Source organism: Leptopilina heterotoma, unplaced genomic scaffold, assembly GCF_015476425.1.
Source record: "Leptopilina heterotoma isolate Lh14 unplaced genomic scaffold, ASM1547642v1 Lhet_14, whole genome shotgun sequence".
Lineage (NCBI taxonomy): Eukaryota > Metazoa > Arthropoda > Insecta > Hymenoptera > Figitidae > Leptopilina > Leptopilina heterotoma.
In genome coordinates this window covers 5745868-5766829 of record NW_025110859.1, presented here as the reverse complement: position 1 = coordinate 5766829, position 20962 = coordinate 5745868, and the positions used below count along the sequence as shown (strand labels likewise).

Sequence of the window (20962 nt, the reverse complement as noted above, 5' to 3'; positions counted from 1 at the left end):
TTATTTAAATACAAAAATAAATAATTTATTGGATAAATGAATGTTTCTCGAAATTAAATTATCATAAAGAATTTTATCCACAAATATTGAATTTTTTCAAGGAATTTTAATAAAATTTTCAAGAATAATTAAATTTTTAGAGGAATTCAATTAAAATTAAATTAAAAATAATTGAAATTCTATGATGAGTTTTAATATTCATAAAAATAATTGAATTTTTGTAAAAAAAAATGTTATTATTTATAAAAATAACTGAATTATTGCGAAGAAATTTATAAAAAAAATTTAAAATAGTTGAATTGCTGTAAAATTTTTATTATTTATGAAAATAATATAATGTTTGCTTAGAAATTTATCAACATTTTTGTTTAAATAATTGAATTCTTTTGAAAAATTTAATTAAAATATTAGATATTAAAAATTATTGAATTGAGGAGAATTTTTTGAAAATAATTGAAATTTTGCATAGAATTTTATTAAAATTTTAGAAAATAATTGAAATTTAGAGAAGAATTTAATTATTTTTAAAGATAATTGAATTTTTATGAAAATTTTTTTTTAATTTTTGAACATAATTGAATAAAAAAATCTATTAAAATAATGTTTGAGTGTTTCTGATTTATGAAAAAAAGTATAACAATTTATGAAATTGTTTAAACAATTAATAACAACTTATTAAATTGTTTAAACAATTAATAACAACTTATTAAATTGTTTAAACAATTAATAAGAATTTATTAAATTGTTTAAACAATTAATTGTTGTTATTTTTTTATAAACTGTAATTCAGACTAGAAATTTCAATTTTTTTCTCAATTGTGCAATTTTTTATGAGTAAAACTTTTACTAATGATAACAAATTAAAATTTAATAAATTGAACATTGTTTAAACAATTAATTGTTGTTATTTTCTTCATAAACTATCCTTAAGACTAGAAATTTCTATTTTTTTCTCAATTGTGCAATTTTTTAGAAGAAAAACCTGTACTAATGATAAAAAATTTAAAAATTATTTATATATTAAATTGTTTAAACAATTAATTGTTATTTTTCTCATAAAGTGTACTTAGTGTTAGAAATTTCTAGTTTTTTCTCTATTGTGAAATTTTTCATGAGTTAAGCATTTACTAATGATAAAAAATAAAACATTATTTATTTGTTAAATTGTTTAAACAATTAATTGTTATTTTCTTCATAAATTGTACGTAAGGTTAGAAATTTCTAGTTTTTTCCAAATTTTTGCAATTTTTCATGAGTAAAATACCTATCTACTGATAATAAAAAATAAAAAAATAATTTAAACAATCTATTGTTGTCATTTTATTCATAAAGTGCAATTAAGGCTAGAAATTTCTAGTTTTTTCTAAATACATTCAATTGAAAAATTAAAAACTGTAAATTGTTTTAACAATGGTTAAATAATAAATTTTTAATTTTTCTATTATACTTAAGTGTTTAAGTTATAAAAAATTGCACAATTGAGAAAAAACAAGAATTTATAGTTTGAACAGTAAATTGAAAAATTAACAAAACAAATTGTTTAAACAAAGTTTAGTTAATTAATTTTTAATTTGTTATCATTAGTAGAAGTTTTACTCATGAAAATTTCCACTATTGAGAAAAAACTAGAAATTTCTACTCCGGATTACAGTTTATAAAGAAATAACAATAATTAATTGTTTGAACAATTTAAAGATTATTATACTTTTTTTCATAAATCAGAAACACTCAAACATTATTTTAATAGGTTTTTTGATTAATTTTCTTAATTAATTAAGCTAATAAAAATTTTTTTTTTCGATTTTATGATTTTTTTTTTAATACTTATTATTATTAAAAAAATGTTTAAATACAAAAATTCAAAAATCGGGCTGGAGAGATCGATAGAGAATTTAGTTACGAAGATTTAGAAAAAAGGAAAATTCCTTTTTGTTCTAAATATTGTAAATTAAATATCAATTTATTTCATAGTAATGAAACATTTATTTATTAAGAATTCTGTAAATTACCATAGAAAACTTCATGCGCATAGTTAGTATATACACCTTTGTGCATTCTGTAGGTTTACATAATGAATGCAATTACCCCTAGAAGAAAATATAACTTGAGTACTTGGCTGTAAATTGTAAGGGAAGCTTTACTAATGTAGGCCATCATTAAATTTGTAAACATACATTTAGGGGTTTTGGTGCTACAAGGCCCACTCAAGAACACATCTACATTTCTGCTTTCCGAAAACTCTTCTATTTAGGTCACTGTTAAGTTAATTGACATATTTGAATGTCTAAAATCAGACAAAAAGATTTTCAAAAATATCTAAAAAATTGTTTTTATAAAAAAATATTTTATTTTTCGTTACTTTAAAGCTAAGTGTTCAATGTTTAATTATCAATAAAAGTTTAGGCAAAAATCACTTTTTTACAGTGCTTTCAAAAAACTATGGAATTTGTAAACAAATCCTTTATCCGAGTTTTGACGTTTAGTGTTTTAGTGTTTTTAAAAAATTCGGGCATCATTTTTTTTTTTTTTTTGAGGATAATTTGTCAATAGTCACAATTTTGGGGTCCGACATCTTGAAATTGAAAATCGGTCTTTCTTTAATTAATTAAAGTACATAAGCAATATGTATTACAAGTTTTCATTTTCTTTTAGGCTCATCGAATTGCCCGGCACAATCTAATAGTGTGTTAGTTGGAGGTCCCATTGATTTCCTGACCCATGTCAAGGCTGCACGCGAGAAACCTCCTTGCTCTAACGAGCCACTGTCGTACCTTTTTACCCCAATCGATTTCTTAGATTATTTTTCTTCTGATGTCGAGGCAAGTGTACATTTTGATCTTGTAACCAAACTTTTCCATATTTTCTCGTCATATAAACATTTTATATTAATTTTATATTAATATGTGTATTCATTTATGGAAAATGTATCAAATTTTGAATTATCATTTGAGTATGTAAAAAAAAATTTTTAATTAGTGAATTTATTTTTAAAAGTTATTTTTTCAGTGAATAGTAGTTCACTGAAACTATGACATATTTTGACATATTCGAGTATGATTATGATGAAAACATTTAATCGACCGGGATTCGAACCCTGCGATCAGCGGTAAACTTGATGCCTTAGACCTCACGTCCAAATACACATCAGTTTGATGATCTAAGGGTTAAAGATTCATTTAACTCGTTACATACTTTTTTGTCCGCAAAAAATATTTTTAAAAAATAAAATTTTTAAAAATTTAAAAAATTATTAAAATATAATGTTAATTAATTTTAACACATGATTACCTACATACATGTACATAAATTAATATACTCTATTTGTATTATAAAGTCAGCATAGAAGATTATTGTGGTAACTTTAGAAAATCCATAGATGCGTTAACCTTCGTGCCATCTCTTGTTAAAATGAAGGCATGACTGCCATCGACCCCCTTAGACAGCAGTCTAGGTCTAGGCCAGTAGAACTGAACTATAGTAGTTGTCAGAAAGAAATTAAACAATGACATAATTTTCCAACATCCTTTCTAAGAATGGAGAATCATTCTTATTTTCCATAATATAATTTTAAAAAATAATAAGTTTTGTCATGTTATTGTCGGCCGTAACATTATTTAGTAAAATGAACTATGACAAAATAGTTGATCCAACTGGAAAAGGTAGTAATAAATACCATTTTTTACAGTAAATTTAACTATTAAAAGAATTGTCTAAACTATTTGTTCTTAGTCATACTAACTGATTCATTTAGTTGTAGTAACTAAATTTTCATAGTTCCTATAGGCGCCCGGCCCGTAACAAATTTTAATTAAAAGAACTGTAAAAATAGTTAAACTAACTATTTAAAGTAGTAAAATCAAATTATTTATTTGTTTTTTATTATTATTGAGGTCCATTTTTTTATATTTTCTACCTACCTACTTTTATTTATATATACTTGGTATATTTAATTTTTTAATTCCTATAGACCTAACAGAGAAAAATTCCCAAACGCCTCGCCGGGGATTGAACGCACGACCCTAAAATTCGCAAACCGATAACCTAACCACCTAACCACGCTCGCACGCTACGATGACTGACATGAAAAACTTCTTTCAATAATAAAAAATGAATTAATCACAGTGGGAAAAAATATTACATTCTCTGAAGAAAGAAAACTAATCAGAAAACAAAAAGAAAGTTAAGTTTATGTAAGTTTCCAGTAAAAGTTCCTATTATGAAATGGTAATAATTATAATTTTCTATTAAAAATTAATAATATATGTAAAAAGTTTTTTACATAAAGTAAATATTGCAATTTCTGTAAATATACAAATTACTATTAGTAAATATTATAATAACAAATTTTAAAAATTGCTAAATGATATAGAAATTGCTTATTGGATTTCTATTTTTTATATGGCTATTCGTAAGTTTTATTACATTCTGTATAAATTTTTCTATTCGACAAATTTTAAATATTACTCGCAGAAATTCTAATAATTAATACTGCAGAATATAACGATTGCTTTAGCGAGAAACAACTTTTACTTTAGAAAAAGTGTTAATCCGTATTACTATTAAACACCTGTGTGTATGTTTACGTTACTGCAGTTATGCGCAGCGATCGTTAGTTAAGTATAATTTTTTGTTTTCAATGAATAGATGTTGTTTTTTCGTTTCGATTTATTTGAGTAATTTAATTAAATTTTAATTTCTATTATAGTTATTTATCAATTTTCAAACTATATGCAATATATGTATTACAATAAAATATAAACACTAGAAACTAATATAACAATTAATTAATGAAATATATAATAAAAATTAATTCATTAAAAATTGTTTAAACAATTAATTGTTGTTATTTTCTTCGTAAACTAAACTTAGGACTAGAAATTTCTAGTTATTTCTGAACTGTGCAACTTTTCAGCAGAAAAACATCTACTAATAATAAAAGTAAAAAATAAATAAATTAAACATTGTTTAAACAATTAAATGTTGTTGTTTTTTTATAAACTTTACTCAAGGCAAGAAATTACTAGTTTCTTCTCAATTGGTCAATTTTTCATAAGTAAAATATATACTGATGATAAATAATTAAAAATTATTTATTTAGAAATTATTTAAACAATTAATTGTTATTTTTCTCACAAAGTGTACGTAGTGTTAATTTTTTTTTGCTGTATTGTACGTTCTCTTGTAACTACAACATTTGAATATAAAAAAAATTAAAAATTTAGTATTTAAACATTGTTTAAACAATTTGTTTTGTTAATTTTTCAATTTACTGTTCAAACTATAAATTCTTGGTTTTTTCTCAATTGTGCAATTTTTTATAACCTTAACACTTAAGTATAATAGAAAAATAAAAAATTTATTATTTAACCATTGTTTAAACAATTTATAGTTTTTAATTTTTCAATTGAATGTATTTAGAAAAAACTAAAAATTTCCAGTCCTAATTGCACTTTATAAATAAAATGACAACAATACATTGTTTGAATTATTTTTTTATTATTTATCATCAGTAGATAGGTATTTTACTCACGAAAAATTACACAATTTTGAAAAAACTAGAAATTTCTAATGTTACATACAATTTATGAAAAAAAATAACAATTAATTGTTTAAATAATTTAACAAATAAGTAATGTTTTATTTTTTATTATTAGTAGATGTTTAACTCCTGAGAAATTTCACAATTAAGAAAAAGCTAGAAATTTCTAACACTAAGTACACTTTATGAGAAAAATAACAATTAATTGTTTAAACAATTTAATAAACTGTTATACTTTTTTTCATAAATCATAAACACTCAAATATTATTTTAATAGGTTTTTTGATTAATTTTCTTAATTAATGAAGCTAACAAAAAATATTTTTTTAAATTTTATGATTTTTTTAATACTTATTGTTATTAAAAAAATGTTTATAAGCTGAAATTCGAAAATCAGGGTGAAAAGATCGATAGAGAATCTAATTACGAAGATTTAGAAAAAAAGAAAAATCGTTTTGGTAAAAAATTGTGACCTGTAGACTGATTTGAAACGAAAAAGTACATTTTTCGCCACTGGACTTGTTACTCCACAGCTGAAAAGTTGTAGTTGTCTGACTAAAATTCTGCTTTACTACTGAGAAAAAGGAGTATAAGAATTTTTATATCTATAACTGAATTTTAATTTTAATTTTTTTAACATTTTTTTTAATTTTTAATTTTATATCATTTTACTAATGATAAAAAATAAAAAATAATTTATTTATTAAATTTTTTAAACAATTAATTGTTGAAAAACTAATTTATTTTACTTAAAAAAAACTAAGAAATTCTAGTTTTAAGAACAGTAAATTGAAAAATTAACAAAAAATAAATTGTTTAAAGAATGTTTCAATAATTTATTTTTAGTTTTTATGTAATATTATGTAAGAAATTATTTATGGACATAATGCAAATTTAAAAAGTTTGTTTCAAATTTTTAATAAAAATTTGATAGAGGTTGAAAAGGTTACACGGTAACCTACCGGAAACATTATTATAAAATATTGCGGTAATGTTACTTGGCAATGTTTCGTCAATATTGCCGTGTAATGATGCCGCAATATTGATGTGCAATGTTGCCGCAAGGTTACCGCAACGTTGCGCAATAAGCTTGAAAAAAAATTTAAAGTGTTTTTTTTATTAATTTTTTATCAAATTTAAGCAATAAGATGTTTAACATTACAAACGCCTATATATCACGTAACGACATTGAAAACGAAAGCCAAATGAAAAATAATTATAACTGTGTTTGAACTTAGAAAAATGTAGAACATGAAACATATTTGAAGGGTACTATTAAAGATCATCTAATTTTAGTTAACTTTTTGGATATCATTTAATTTTCTATTGACCCAAATATTTAAACGATTATTAAATTATTTTTAACAGCTTTTAGGACGCCTTTTAGATATATTTCTGAGCCCACTATGAACTGAAAAATTTAAATATTATATATAGCTTACAACATACAAATTACTTTAAAGGAAAGCAAAACGCATACACTTGCCTCACCTACTTCTCTGGTCGTTATTGATCACGCGACAAACGTTGACACACGGGGTCAAGGTATATTCACATTACTTTCTGAGATTTGAATTGTCTTTTTCTTTCTTCTATTATACAAACTTATGAACTAAAAACATTTAATTGCATTCACAGTAAATTGAATACTTCATTTTCATTAAGTAAATATTCTTTTCGAGCGAGTAATTCACACCCCAGTCAATTGAAAAGTAAATTTTGAGTCGAACGCAAAAAATTATTAATTCGAGTAAAATTTTTATTAAAAAAAATACAATTTAATTTTCTGCAATAATAATATTATAAGTAATGAAGAAGGTATGTAATTGAAGGTATGTAATTACTTTAATGTAAAGCAAAGTCAATGACATTATTGTGCAAGTAGTGAAAGACAACCACAGTCAGACAGCAGTAGTAATACATATATTGGCTCCTACAAATGTTGATTCTTCAATGTTGGAATTTATACTTTTCTATACTCTATTTTAGTTGACTAAAAATTTGATAGATAATATTAATTGGCGTCAAAGACCCCTTTTTAAGGGGTCTGAATAATTTGGAAAATTTTTTTTTTTTTTTTGCTAATTTTACTCAAATTTAAAAGAATAATTTTTTTGATCCATAAAAAAATAATTTCAATTTGTCATTTGATTAAAGAAACTGGTACATTTTAATGTTGTTTTTCCCTGAGTTTTCCCTGATTTACAGACAAAATTTTCACTTTTTCCCTGACCCTGAAGAACATTAATAACTTCTTTGTTAAATAAATATTTAATCATTATTATTTTTCTATAGGAATTAAGATTCTCAAATAATTTTTAATAAATTTAAGATGACAGAGTAATAAAATCATTATTTTATTTCATAATCGAATATTATAACTATAAACTCAAATTTTCAAAGATTTTAATTTTAACCCTTTTCAAAATTCAATTATTTCTAAAAATTCACGCTATAATGTTTTTAATATTAAATATTATAATTTAAAATTTTAAGTGAAATTCATTTTTTAATCAATTTTAATTAGAAATTTTCCCGAGAATTCAATTATTTAAATACAAACAAAAATACTTTACTCATGCAATTTATCCATTTATTAATGCAATTTTATATCATTTTATTTAAAATTATTATGTATTTTATAAAAATAATTGAAATTCTGCGATAAGTTTTGTTATTTATGAAAATAATTGAATTCTTGCAACGAATTTTATTAAAAATCTTTTTAAAGAATTGAATTTCTGTGAAGAATTTTATTTGTGAAAATAATTAAATTCCAGAGAAAAATATTATTATTTATTGAAAATAATTAATTTCTTATGAAGAATTTTATTCAAATTTTTTTAAATAATTCAACTTTTCAGAATTTTTAAAAAAATTTTTAAAAAAATTTTTAAAATAATTAAATTCCATCTAGAAATTTTATTAAAAAATTTAAAAATAATTGAAATCTGACAAAGAATTAAAAAAAAATTTTTTTTTAAATAATTGAATTCCTGTGAAAATGTTTATTTTTGAAAAAAATTGAATTCTTGGGAAGAATTTTATTAAAATTTCTTAAATAATTGAATTGTTTAGAAGAATTTTATTTTTTATGTAAATAATTGAATTGTTTCAAACAGTTATACAAACATTTTGTGACAATAAGTGAATTTCTAGAAAAAATGTTGTATTTTACGAAAATATTGTATTCTACGGCCGATTTTATTATAATTTTTCAAATTTATAAAGTATTTTATCACAATTTTTAAAAATAATTGAATTCTCAAGAAAGAAAATAATTGATTACTAGCGAAGGATTTATATGAAGAATTTTATCAAAATTTTTAATAATAATTGAATTCTTTCGGCGAATAAAAAACAATTGTAAGAATAAATGCGATTTTCTACCATTTTATTTAAAATTTTATAAAAATAATTCAAATTCTGCGATAAGTTTTGTTATTTATGAAAATAATAGAATTTGTGCAACGAATTTTATTAAAAATCTTTTTAAAGAATTGAATTCCTGTGAAGAATTTTATTTTTAAAAATAATTAAATTCCAGAGAAAAATATTATTATGTATGAAAATAATTAATTTCTCGTGAAGAATTTTATTCATTTTTTTTTTAAATAATTGAATTTTTCAGAATTTTTAAAAACTTTTTATGAATAATTAAATTCCATCTAGAAATTTCATTACAAAATTGAAAATAATTGAAATCTGACAAAGAATTTAAAAAAAAAATTTTTTTAAATAATTGAATTCCAGTGAAAATGTTTATTTTTGAAAAAATTGAATTCTTGGAAAGAATTTTATTAAAATTTCTTAAATAATTGAATTGTTTAGAAGAATTTAATTTTTTATGAAAATAATTGAATTGTTTCGAACAGTTTTACAAACATTTTGTGACAATAAGTGAATTTCTAGAAAAAATGTTGTATTTTACGAAAATAATTGTATTCTTTGACCGATTTAAATAAAATAATTGAATTCTCAAGAAAGAAAATAATTGATTTTTAGCGAAGAATTTTATTCAAATTCTTTTAAATAATTGAATTCCCATAAAAAATTTATTTGTGAAAATAATTGAATTCTTAAGAAGAAATGTATTGAAAACAATTGAATTGTATAGGAAAATTTTATTAAAATTGCAATTTAATGAACTATATCTTGTAAAGAATTTTGTCAACATTTTTTTAAATAATAGAATTATTAAAAGAATTTTATTTAAATTTTTCGAAATAATTGAATTTCTCAGACTATTTTTTTCAATTCTCTTTATATATTTGAATTCTTTCGAGAAACTTCATTAAAAAATTTGAAATAATTGAAATGATGCGAAGAAATTTATAAAAAAAAATTGGTAAGTAATTGAATTTCTGTTAAATTTTTATTAAAATTTTGTTTAAATAATAGAATTCTTTTGGAAAATTTTATTAAAATAGTAGATATCAAAAATAATTGAAATGAGGAAAATGCATTTTATTTTTGAAAATAATTGAAATTTTGCCAAGAATTTTATTATTTTTTTTGAAAATAATTGAATTTTTGAGAAGAATTTTATTATTTATAAAGATAATTGAAATTTTGACGAGAATTTTTAAAAATTTTTGAACATAATTGAATTTATGCGAAGTTATTTAAAAGTTATTTAAATAGAAATTATTTTTAAAAATAGAAAAAATTGAAGGGTTTGTATTAGAATTCTTGGCAATTTCATAGTTTATAAGGCAAACAAAAAAGACACAAAAATTCAGAATTTTTCTACAAATTCTAAAAATTAAATTTTTTTCAGTACTTTTTTAATAAAAATCCCTGACTTTTCTCTGAATTCCTTGACTTCCCTGACTTGTGGCAACCCTGTTACACACATAAGTGTCCTGTTAAAATAAGAAATCTGTCCTGGAATGTCCTGAAAATGTCCTGGAATTTTAAGTCATATTTTCAGTAGACACCTTGTTAAAATTATCACTTACCTAAAAGAAGTTTGAATTTTACCAAAAAATGTATTTTTATGATTTTTAAAAGTGGGCTACTGTCTGAATTAAGTTCAAAGTCAAAAATAGCGATGAAATACATTTATCAAATGGTTAGAAATATTAAAAATGTTGTATGAATGTCTATCAATGCCATAATAGATTAAAGAAAAAGGCTTGAAAGGCTGGCAAAAAGAGTGAATTAGATATTTTCGCGTTCACAAAATGAGTTTTTGGCGATTTCGAAAGAACGAAATTTTGAGTCCCATAAGAACTCTGAGAAAAGAGTCAGTTCGAATGTTGAAGAACTAGAAAGGCGTTGCATGCTGCTTGCGCAGAATGAGGATTTGGAGCGCTGCCACGTTAGGAAAACCCTCTTCCTCGAGAGCTCTACTGCGATCACTGATACCAACACTACAGAGACTCGAAGTTGCTACTTGTGCACTGAAGGAGATCAGAAAGGCACGTCTTTGTGAAAATAGGGGAACAAGTGGAACGGGAAACCAAAGGAGTTAATATTGATAATCCTCAAACACTTCGATTCTACAGATAGAATCACTTTTATCCCTAAGTGTTTCTATATTGTAAAATACTTGATAAAAAAAAAGTATTCACAAACAGGATGTAATATTGCCTTGATATTATTGTTACATTACATTGGATATTTGAAATATTACCTGTAATATTCAGTTTTGTAAGTGTCATATATTAATAATGTCCGTGTATAACATTAGGTTATTAACATTATGATTAATATTAAGGTAATGTTGCTTGTAATATTACCATGCAGTGGATATTTTAAAATATCAGTAAGATCATTGCAATATTACAGGTGAACATCACTGAAATATTACATTTTATATTTGAGTCAAAATCTCTAAATAAGTGACACGTGGAAAAACTTATTCTAACAATATTTTCTTTATTGCTTATCATTATGGAAAATAAAACATAAGACTAGGGATAATCTATGCATATAGATAGGAAAATTCTAATAATGATAATGAAAGGACACAGTATGGTCTCTCTTTTGGTACTAAGCCTCAAAAGTTCTATACTTCTTTTATAATTTATATTTATACTCCTATATTTATATTTTATACCAAAAGTGAAGATCAGGTGACGCTACGGGCAAACCTGTAAATAGTGTAGTCCTCGGGTTTGCGCTGCTCTGTTCATAAACGTCAACATTCAGGACTGTATTAGTAACTTGAAGTGAAGGCACACTGCTAAGTAACACAACACAACTCTAAGTAACTGCATATAACGTTACACGTTCCCTTTTCCCATGCCTACTCATCCCACCTAAAGACTGCACTGTTTATGACTGCACTATTCACAGGTTCGCCTGTATAAAGTAGAATATATATGCGTAATTATGCGCATGTTACGTTACGTTAAAATTTATAACACATTAGACCTATTTTCGACCTTTGGTCAAAATAATCGTTCATTATGATCCATCAAAATTCAGGTTAAATTTGACCTAATTTTGACCTACGGAAGTAAGGTGTCATTTTGATTTACAGGTTAGTAGAATGTTAAGTTAAGTTACAGAAAAATTTATCTCAAATATGAATTTAATTTTTGTAGGTAATAAGTTGTAAAGTTACGTCAAAAATTAGATTAGATTTGAACCTACTTTCAAAGTTATTCAAAGTCTACTTTATAGTACAAAGAGCGAACATAATCTTAATATTAGGTTTCAGTCAATAAAGTTGTTATATACACTGATATCTATTTTTACGAAAATTCGATTAAAATTGAACATTGAAATAAATTCAAACAAATTAATAATGAAAAATTTTAAATTACACTTTGAAAAATTTTAAAATTATTGTAAAAAGGGAAAATATAAATACTTACTTTGAAAAAATTTGTTCTCTTTCGAAGAAGAATTTATTCTTTCTTTTTTTATAAAATTATGTGTAAAAAAATCATGATGTAATTAAATCATTATGAAATTAAGTAAAAATAGGGGGGCGCAGCTCCCCCTTGTTTATATATATATATATATATATAGCACTCCGCTCTGTGTTAAGCAGAACAATTTATAACTTATGACAGTAACAAGTATTAGCGATTACTAATGCATTATAGGAAAAATATAGGTACATAATTTTGGCTAAGCCGACAAAATATCTCGTTCAGTGATTCATTTATGTGATTTATGTTACATAATGTAGGATAAACAGTATACAGTATCATGTAAAGATGATAATAAATATTAGAAAACACAGTAAATTGTGAGGTATTAAAATGCGTTGCAGATTAAATTAACACCCAAAAAGATCAAAACAATCCATTTTAGTCTTATTTTTGACTATGAATGAAATTTAATTTTGCTTTAAATCAAAAGCAAGTTAATGATTTGCAGGCTTCACAGTCTGTCCCCTATTTCCATAAAAGTCCCCTTTTTTAATTTTGGCCCCTAAACGTACCCTATTTTGAAAATTTCCCCTTTTTTTCGTCGCAGGAAATCAATTATTTTCAATAATTTTTAAGTAATTCTGCAAAACAATTCAATTATTTTGATAACCAAAAAAATTCTCCCCATAAAATCAATTATTTTAAGGAATTTTAATGAAATTCTTTTTCAAAATTCAATTATTTTGATAAATATCAAAATTCTTCTTAAGAATTCAATTATTGTCAAAAATTTTAATTAAATTCTTGGCAAAATTTGAATTATTTAAACAAAATTTAATAAAATACGTTGCACGAATTCAATTATTTTTATAAATTTTAATGAATATCTCGTCAAGAATTCAATTATTTTTATAAATAGCAAAATTTTTCGACAAAAATTCAATTATTTTCAAAAATTTAAATAAAATTCTTTGCAACATTTCAATTATTTTTAAAAGCTTTTCGCAATTCAATGTTTTTAAATATTTACTATTTTCATGAAATTTATCAACAGATTTAATTATAGAAAAAACTTGTTGATACAATTCTACGAAAAGATTCAATTATTTTCATAAAAAATAAAATTTCATTTACGAATTCAATTATTTTCATCGCATAATTTCAAGTATTTTTAATACAATTTTAAATAAATTCCTTGAAAAATGCAATTATTATTAAAAATTTTATTTAACTTAAAGAAAGAATTCAATTTTAATAAACATTCAATTATTCAATAAAACAATAAAATTCGTTGCAATAATAAAATTCGTTGCAAAAAATATTTTCATAAATAACAGAAAATCATCGCAGAAAATCAATTATTTTCAAAAATTTTTTAATAATTTTGCAAAAGAATTCAATTAGCTTGATAAACAACAAAAATCGCATAAATTCTTCCCATAAAATCAATTATTCTAAGGAATTTTAATAAAATTCTTTTCGAAAATTCAATTATTTTGATAAATATCAAAATTCATCACAAGAATTCAATTCTTTTGAAAAGTAATAAAATACTTTGCAGAAATTAAATTATTTTCAAAATTTTTAAAAAATTCTCGTCAAGAATTAAATTATTTTTATAAATAGATAGGGAAATTCTTCTCAAGAATTAAATTATTGTCAAAAATTTTTTTAAAATTCTTCTCAAGAAGTCAATTATTTTCAAAAATTTTAATAAAATTCTTCTCATGAATCCAATTGTTTTCAAAAATTATTATTTAAATTCTTTTTAGGAATTCATTTATTTTTAAAAAATTTAATAAAACTCATCAAAAAGTTTTAAATTATTTTCAAAAATTGTTATAAATTTTTATTTAAATTCTTCTCAGGAATTCATTTATTTTTAAATAATTTAATAAAACTCATCAAAAAGTTTTAAATTATTTTCAAAAATTGTTATAAATTTTTATTTAAATTCTTCTCAGGAATTCATTTATTTTTAAAAAATTTAATAAAATTCATCAAAAAGTTTTAAATTATTTTTAAAAATTGTTATAAAATTCTTTAATTACAATAAATTTCATTAAAATTTTAATTAAATTCCTTAAAAGAAATTGAATATTTTCAAAAGTTGTTAGTAAAATTCTTCGTAAAAATGAAATTTTAAGAAACAGTGAATATTATTTATTTTGTATTGAAATAATTGATTTCTCGTAGAATTAAATTATTGTTTTTCGTACTTTTAACTAACAATTATGTACAATTAATTTTTTTTTGAAAAAGTTTAATTGAATAATAATTGATGTTATTGATTTAAAGAAGAATTTTAGTTAAAAATTCTAGAAAATGTTAATTGAATTGAAATGATACAAATAATTTTGAAGGAATTTCAGTAACAATATTCTTATAATAATAAAATAATAATTTTGTCAGTCGGTCATCTTTAATTATTATAAAACATAAAGAAATGGATAAATACTCCAATTATATACCTACTTTAAGATATTAATCTTTTATTAAAATTTCAAAATTTAGAGGGTATTAAATTTTGTTCTATTGTTTACATTTTCATTAACATTTTAATTTGAGGGAAGATATTCTCAAAAATATGACAGTTCAGCAGAGGATTTTTTTTAATTTCTGAAAATCATTAAAAATTTACAAGTCAAAGTGGAATTTTTTTTAAATACTTTATGTGCTATAAGTTTTATGATTATATTTATAAATTACTTGCTACTGAATGAATGTTTCAAATACTGTGAATTATAAAACAGGATGTCGTTCAGTTTTTTTTTTTAATCAAGTATATTTAAATGAATAATAAAATAGTTTTTAGAATATAAAATTTATAATTTTAATCGCAAAAAAATCCAAATTTGAATAATCATCTTTTTTACATATATATATATTGGAAATAAATTTCTTTAATAAATATGTTTTTAATATTGAAATAAAACAAAAATGTTTGATTTTGGTCAAACTTTACCCTATAATGATTATTCAAAGCATTTTACATTTTTCGTAAAATTTTCGTGAAAACTAAGTAAAATAAGTTTCAGTTCTAATATATTTGAGACAATGAGAGTTAAAATAAAATTCATTTCCGCACTTGAAATGAAAATGGTTATTGATGCGTAGAGAACATTTTTCTATTAGGGCTTTTCCTGTTTCTAATACTTTTTAGATATAAATAAATTTTCATGCAGATTAAATTTATTTAACTTTGGTCAGGAGCACCGTACTATAGTTATAGGAGAATCAGAGAAGCCCAAAAAAGTTTTTCTATACAGAAAGAAGTTTGTTTAAAACGTGAATTGAAAATGAAGTTTGCAGCCAAAAAGTGATTGCGTATGTCAAAGAAAAATTCAGTTAAGGTCATGTTATTCAGTGGTCACGTGTTTCCACAGTAGAGTATGAGAAGCACGTGATGACTGAATGGCATGACCTTTAGGGTGTGGTTTAAAGGGTTGGACAGTGCGGTCCTTACCATATAACCTGCATGGAAAAAACAGATTTGCTTGGTCCAACTATTTATATTCCAAAACATGAGATAACCTGCTTGGTACAACTATTTATATTCCAAAACATGAGATAACCATTTTTCTGTGACTCAAATTTATATCTATATTTATAGATTTATAATTGACTTAACTTAACTTAACTTAATTTAATGTATAGAAAACTCATCCATGTTATGCATTTCCATCTTAAAATATAAGCCATCATGCAGAGAAATGAATCTGTCAACTATAAAATATGGATGAACTTTACTCTTTAAATCGCGTGGAAGAACAAGATCGAGGCATCCACCTTGGTATATTATTCTTCTATAGAGCTATTCAAATCAATAACATTTATATCTATTTTCGTTATTCAAAATTTCAAATATTTTAACCCTATTTAATTATTTCAATGATTTCATTCAACTTGGAATACTTACATATTTTATAATATTACATTGTAATAAATATAATATTTGAAGACCTCTACAAAATCGTGATGTAGAAAAATTTAAAATTCTCACAATTTTAAACTTTGATTTTTGCCATATAGATATATAATATAATATATAATAAAAAATCTATTGATTTTTTATTTATTTTATTTTATTAATTTTTTTTCAATTTCTTTTTTAAATCTATTGATTTTTTATTATATATTATATTATATATCTATATGGCAAAAATCAAAGTTAAAAATTGTAAGAATTTTAAATTTTTTTACATCACTTCACAATTTGTATAATTGTATAATTGTATAGTTGTATAATTGTATAATTGTATAATTTACACTTATATTTAATTTATACTATAATTTATAATATTACTCATATGTTCTATTTATATGTAGAAAAATTTTTTCTATTGAAAAAATTTTAGTTTTCAGTAGTAAAAGCATTATATTGAAATAGATTCATTCCCTGAGTAGTATAGCTAAGTAGTAAGAAACGTATTTGGTCAGACGTTTCTTCTGTATCGTGAAAGTAGAAAAAACCGAGTTTGTGCGGACAGTAATTCAAACTAAGAATCTAAATAATAATAATAATAGAATAATAATAATAGAAGTTATTAATACTTTAATTTTAAATTTATAGTATAGTCATAATTTATAGTCTTAATTATTTTTACGAATTTTTAATTTTAAAATTAGTTCTGAGAAAATTTTTTTATAAATATTGTTAGATTAATAATAATCTTATTATTTTATCAATGCTGCTTGAAGAAATAGTGATTAGACGTTCAAACTTCCGACCGATTGATTATTGAAAAAATCAATTTTCATTTTAGTAATTAAAATTGAATATCGAATATAACGAAACTAGAATAATCGCATCTCATATTTAGAATTAGGTGAAAAATTTCATCTTCTCTCTCTTGCTTCTTTCTCTCGAAAAGTATTTTCTGGTTTATTGACTTTTTCGGTGCAAACGCACTGACATCGTCTGGACTATAACCTCTCTCTAGTACAGCAGTGTGTAACGAAGGAACCTAAATCGAACGTCTGGCGTCTCTAGGTCAATAGAACACTGTGTTTATGGCAACGTTGGGAAGAAATATACTGACTTTTCATATGCATATCAGAATTCGATTCGATAAGAAATTAGAATTAATCACTGGATAGCAAAAAGTATAATTTCAAATAAGATGAAAGAAGTAAGTAAATAATACATTGAAACTGAATTCAAAATTTCTAAAAGGTTAAAAATTTTAATAAATTAGTAAGAATGGAGAATGAAACTAAAAATGGTACGGAATTAATTCTTCATAAAGTTACAGTGAACTGTTACAGTGACCTTCCAGTGAACTGTAACTTTATGAAGAATTTAAAAAAAAGGTTAAAAAATAATTTACAAATTTTTGAAAAGAAAATAAAATTATTTAGATTGAAAATTGTACTTACGCAGCATGTGCGAAAGGCGTGCTGTAGGTGGCAAGCAGTAAGGCCACGGTGGCTGTGAAGAGGGCTAAGGTCCAGGAGAAGGCGTGAAAGGAACTCATCGTCCTGCGACCGCTTTGATTCGTCCTGAAGAATGACACGCTCTCAATAATAGACTTCCAACGATCACCAAATTTTCGGGCTGAATTATTAAAAAAAAAAAAAAAAAAAAAACCAACTCTCACCTCGTTTACACTATCACTTCCTCGTCACTATCCCAGCGAAAGTTGGCCTTCCGCGGGAATTTTTCTTCTACGCACACATTTTTCGACAGTGAATTCACTTTTTTGTGTCACTTCCTCTATTTTCTCCCGTTTGCCTCGAGGCGCCGGTATTATCTCTTCGCCCAAAATTAACTTCCGAGTATATTTCCGAGTCCTATTCCCATTTATGTAGGAAGAGGACCGCGAGAATAAAAAGGCAAATATTTTTTTTTGATGAGGGTAACACAGGGTAGGAGAGAAAGAGAGGATGGATAAATTTTTGTGTCTGAGTGAAAGAGAGAGAGAGAGACATAAAAGAAGAGGAATTGAGACCTTTTTTTCTTTTTTGAAAGTCTCGAGGAACTTAGGACTGTGGATGCTATCGATTTTGAAAGGTCCTCTTCCTACGATGCCTTCGGACACTTTACTTGCAGACCGCTGATTACGCGGTACAGGAAATTGCTCTTCTTCTTCGTCGCTTCCTTGGTCCTACTTTCACTTAACATCTCCTCCGGACGGTCGCACCCGCGCAAAGCCGCGCTCGGGAGTGGCGGCCGTCGCTCTGCACCCGGACATACTAACAGCGCAGGCGCCATCATCGTCTATAACCCTCCATGATCCCACACACACCCCTTCTCTCCTTTTTCCCAATCTTGACAACCCCTTGTGAATTTTTCCTCTCAAAAGTTTTCTCTGCTCTCTGCTCCTTTTCTCCACTATAAACTTGCGTTACCCAGTAATGTACACTCAAACAGATATATATGTATATAGTGTATGTGGCGTGCTCTGAAATATAAGGAATCTTAAATGCAAAAGGTTTTAGATTTTCTTTGCAATTTGTGGAGTAAAAGATATTAAATGACGATCTTATTCATAAAAATAATTCATATTTATGTCATTATTCTATCAAAAATATTGAATAAAAACTCATCTCTATTTTACATATTATATTTAAAATTATTACAGGGTGTCTACTGGTACTTGAAGTCCTGGAATTTGAAAAAATGTCCTTAAATGTCCTGGATTTTGAACTTTTGTCCTTGAATTTTCCATATTTTGCTCTTCAATATTCAATAATTTAAAAAATTTACTCAAATTTAAAAAAATAATTTTTTTGATCCATCAAAATATAATTTTAATTTGTCATAATTGATTAAAGAATAACTGGTATCTACAATATTAATTTTTAACTCTTTTTATAATAAAATAAATATTTTTGTTCAAGTATAGGTTAATTTAAATTATGTTAATCGTAATATAAAATAATATTACACACACAGAGAAAAACTGAACTCAAAATGAGTCGTAAAAGTTACTCATTATGAGCTGCAACAAAAATGAATCTCGCAGATGGCGCCACGTTCTATGTCACACTGTAAAAAAAGGGAGTTAAATTTTAACTCCCCCGGGGGGTCTATAAAAGTCGCACCCATTGGGGAGTTAATGGCAGGGGAGTTAAATGAAGAGAGTTAAAATTTCACACCCAAATGCTAACTCCCCAAGGAAAAAATAACTCGCACGGGTGTTGAATGAAGGGAGTTAGAAATTAACTCTCTTTTGGAGTTGATTTTTAACTCGAAAAATTTCACTCCCAACTCCCGAGTGAAAAAAACTCCCTAAATTTTTTACAGTGCATTTAACATAGACTCATTTTGAGTTGTAACAGAAATGAGTCCGAGTTTTTTAGGGTTTGCCACAAAATTTTAATTTTGTTTTTCCCTGACTTTTCCCTGATTTGCAGAGAAAATTTTCACTTTTTCCCTAATCCTGAAGAACATTAATAACTTCTTTTTTAAATAAATATTTAATCATTATTATATTTTCATATAGGAATTAAGATTCTCAAATTCAATAACTTATGAGAATATTATAATAAAACATGAAGAAATCGACTACTCCAAGTCTTCGACTCTTGGAGTGATCGATTTCCTCATGTTTTATAATAAATTTAAGATGACAGAGTAATAAATTCATTATTTTATTTCATACACTGTAAAAAATTTAGGGAGTTAACGGACTCGGGAGTTTGGAGTGAAATTTTTCGAGTTAAAAATCAACTCCAAAAGAGAGTTAATTTCTAACTCCCTTCATTCAACACCCGCGCGAGTTATTTTTTCCTTGGGGAGTTAGCATTTGTGTGTGAAATTTTAACTCTCTTTATTTAACTCCCCTGGCATTAACTCCCCAATGGGTGCGACTTTTATAGATCCCCCGGGGGAGTTAAAATTTAACTCCCTTTTTTTACAGTGTATAAGAATATTATACCTATAAATTCAAATTTTCAAAGATTTTAATTTTAACCCTTTTCAAAATTCAATTATTTCTAAAAATTCACGCTATAATGTTTTTAATATTCAATTATATTTTAAAATTTTAAGTGAATTTCATTTTTTAATCAATTTTAATTAGAAAATTTCCCGAGAATTCAATTATTTAAATACAAACAAAAATAATTTATTCAGTAATTGCATATTTTTAAAAATTGGATTTTTATGAAGAATTTTAACAACATTTTTAATAATAATTGAATTCTTTCGGCGATTTTAAAAAAAAATTGTTAAAAACAATAAATGCAATTTTCTATCATTTTATTTAAAATTTTATAAAAATAATTCAAATTCTGAGATTAGTTTTGTTATTTATCAAAACAATTGAATTCTTCCAACAAATTTTATTAAAAATCTTTTTAAAGAATTGAATTGAATTGAAATTCTTGTGAAGAATTTTATTAAAATTTTTTTAAATAATTGAATTTTTCAGAATTTTTAAAAACTTTTAAAAAATAATTAAATTCCATCTAGAAATTTCATTAAAACATTGAAAATAATTGAAATCTGACAAAGAATTAAAAAATTTTTTTTTAAATAATTGAATTTCTGTAAAAATGTTTATTTTTGAAAAAATTGAATTCTTGGGAAGAATTTTATTAAAATTTCTTAAATAATTGAATTGCTTAAAAAAATTTTATTTTTTAC

General features: G+C 23.9%; 1 protein-coding gene across 8 annotated transcripts in view; it reads right to left on the bottom strand.

Annotated features, from left to right (window-relative positions):
* LOC122497820 (gamma-aminobutyric acid receptor subunit beta) overlaps positions 1–18546 on the bottom strand; it is a 140871-nt gene extending 122325 nt beyond the window's left edge. For 5 of the 8 annotated variants that reach the window (XM_043605130.1, XM_043605136.1, XM_043605135.1 and 2 more), the window contains exons 1-2: positions 17970–18545; positions 17749–17871 (exon numbers count right to left, since the gene is read on the bottom strand). In XM_043605130.1, the coding sequence (XP_043461065.1) occupies positions 17749–17846 (98 nt within the window). In that variant the 5' untranslated portion in view covers positions 17847–17871; positions 17970–18545. Of the gene's footprint in view, positions 1–17748 lie in introns of all 8 variants that reach the window. The other 3 variants (XM_043605134.1, XM_043605138.1, XM_043605133.1) reach the window with 3 other exon arrangements.
* Positions 18547–20962: the final 2416 nt, after the last annotated feature.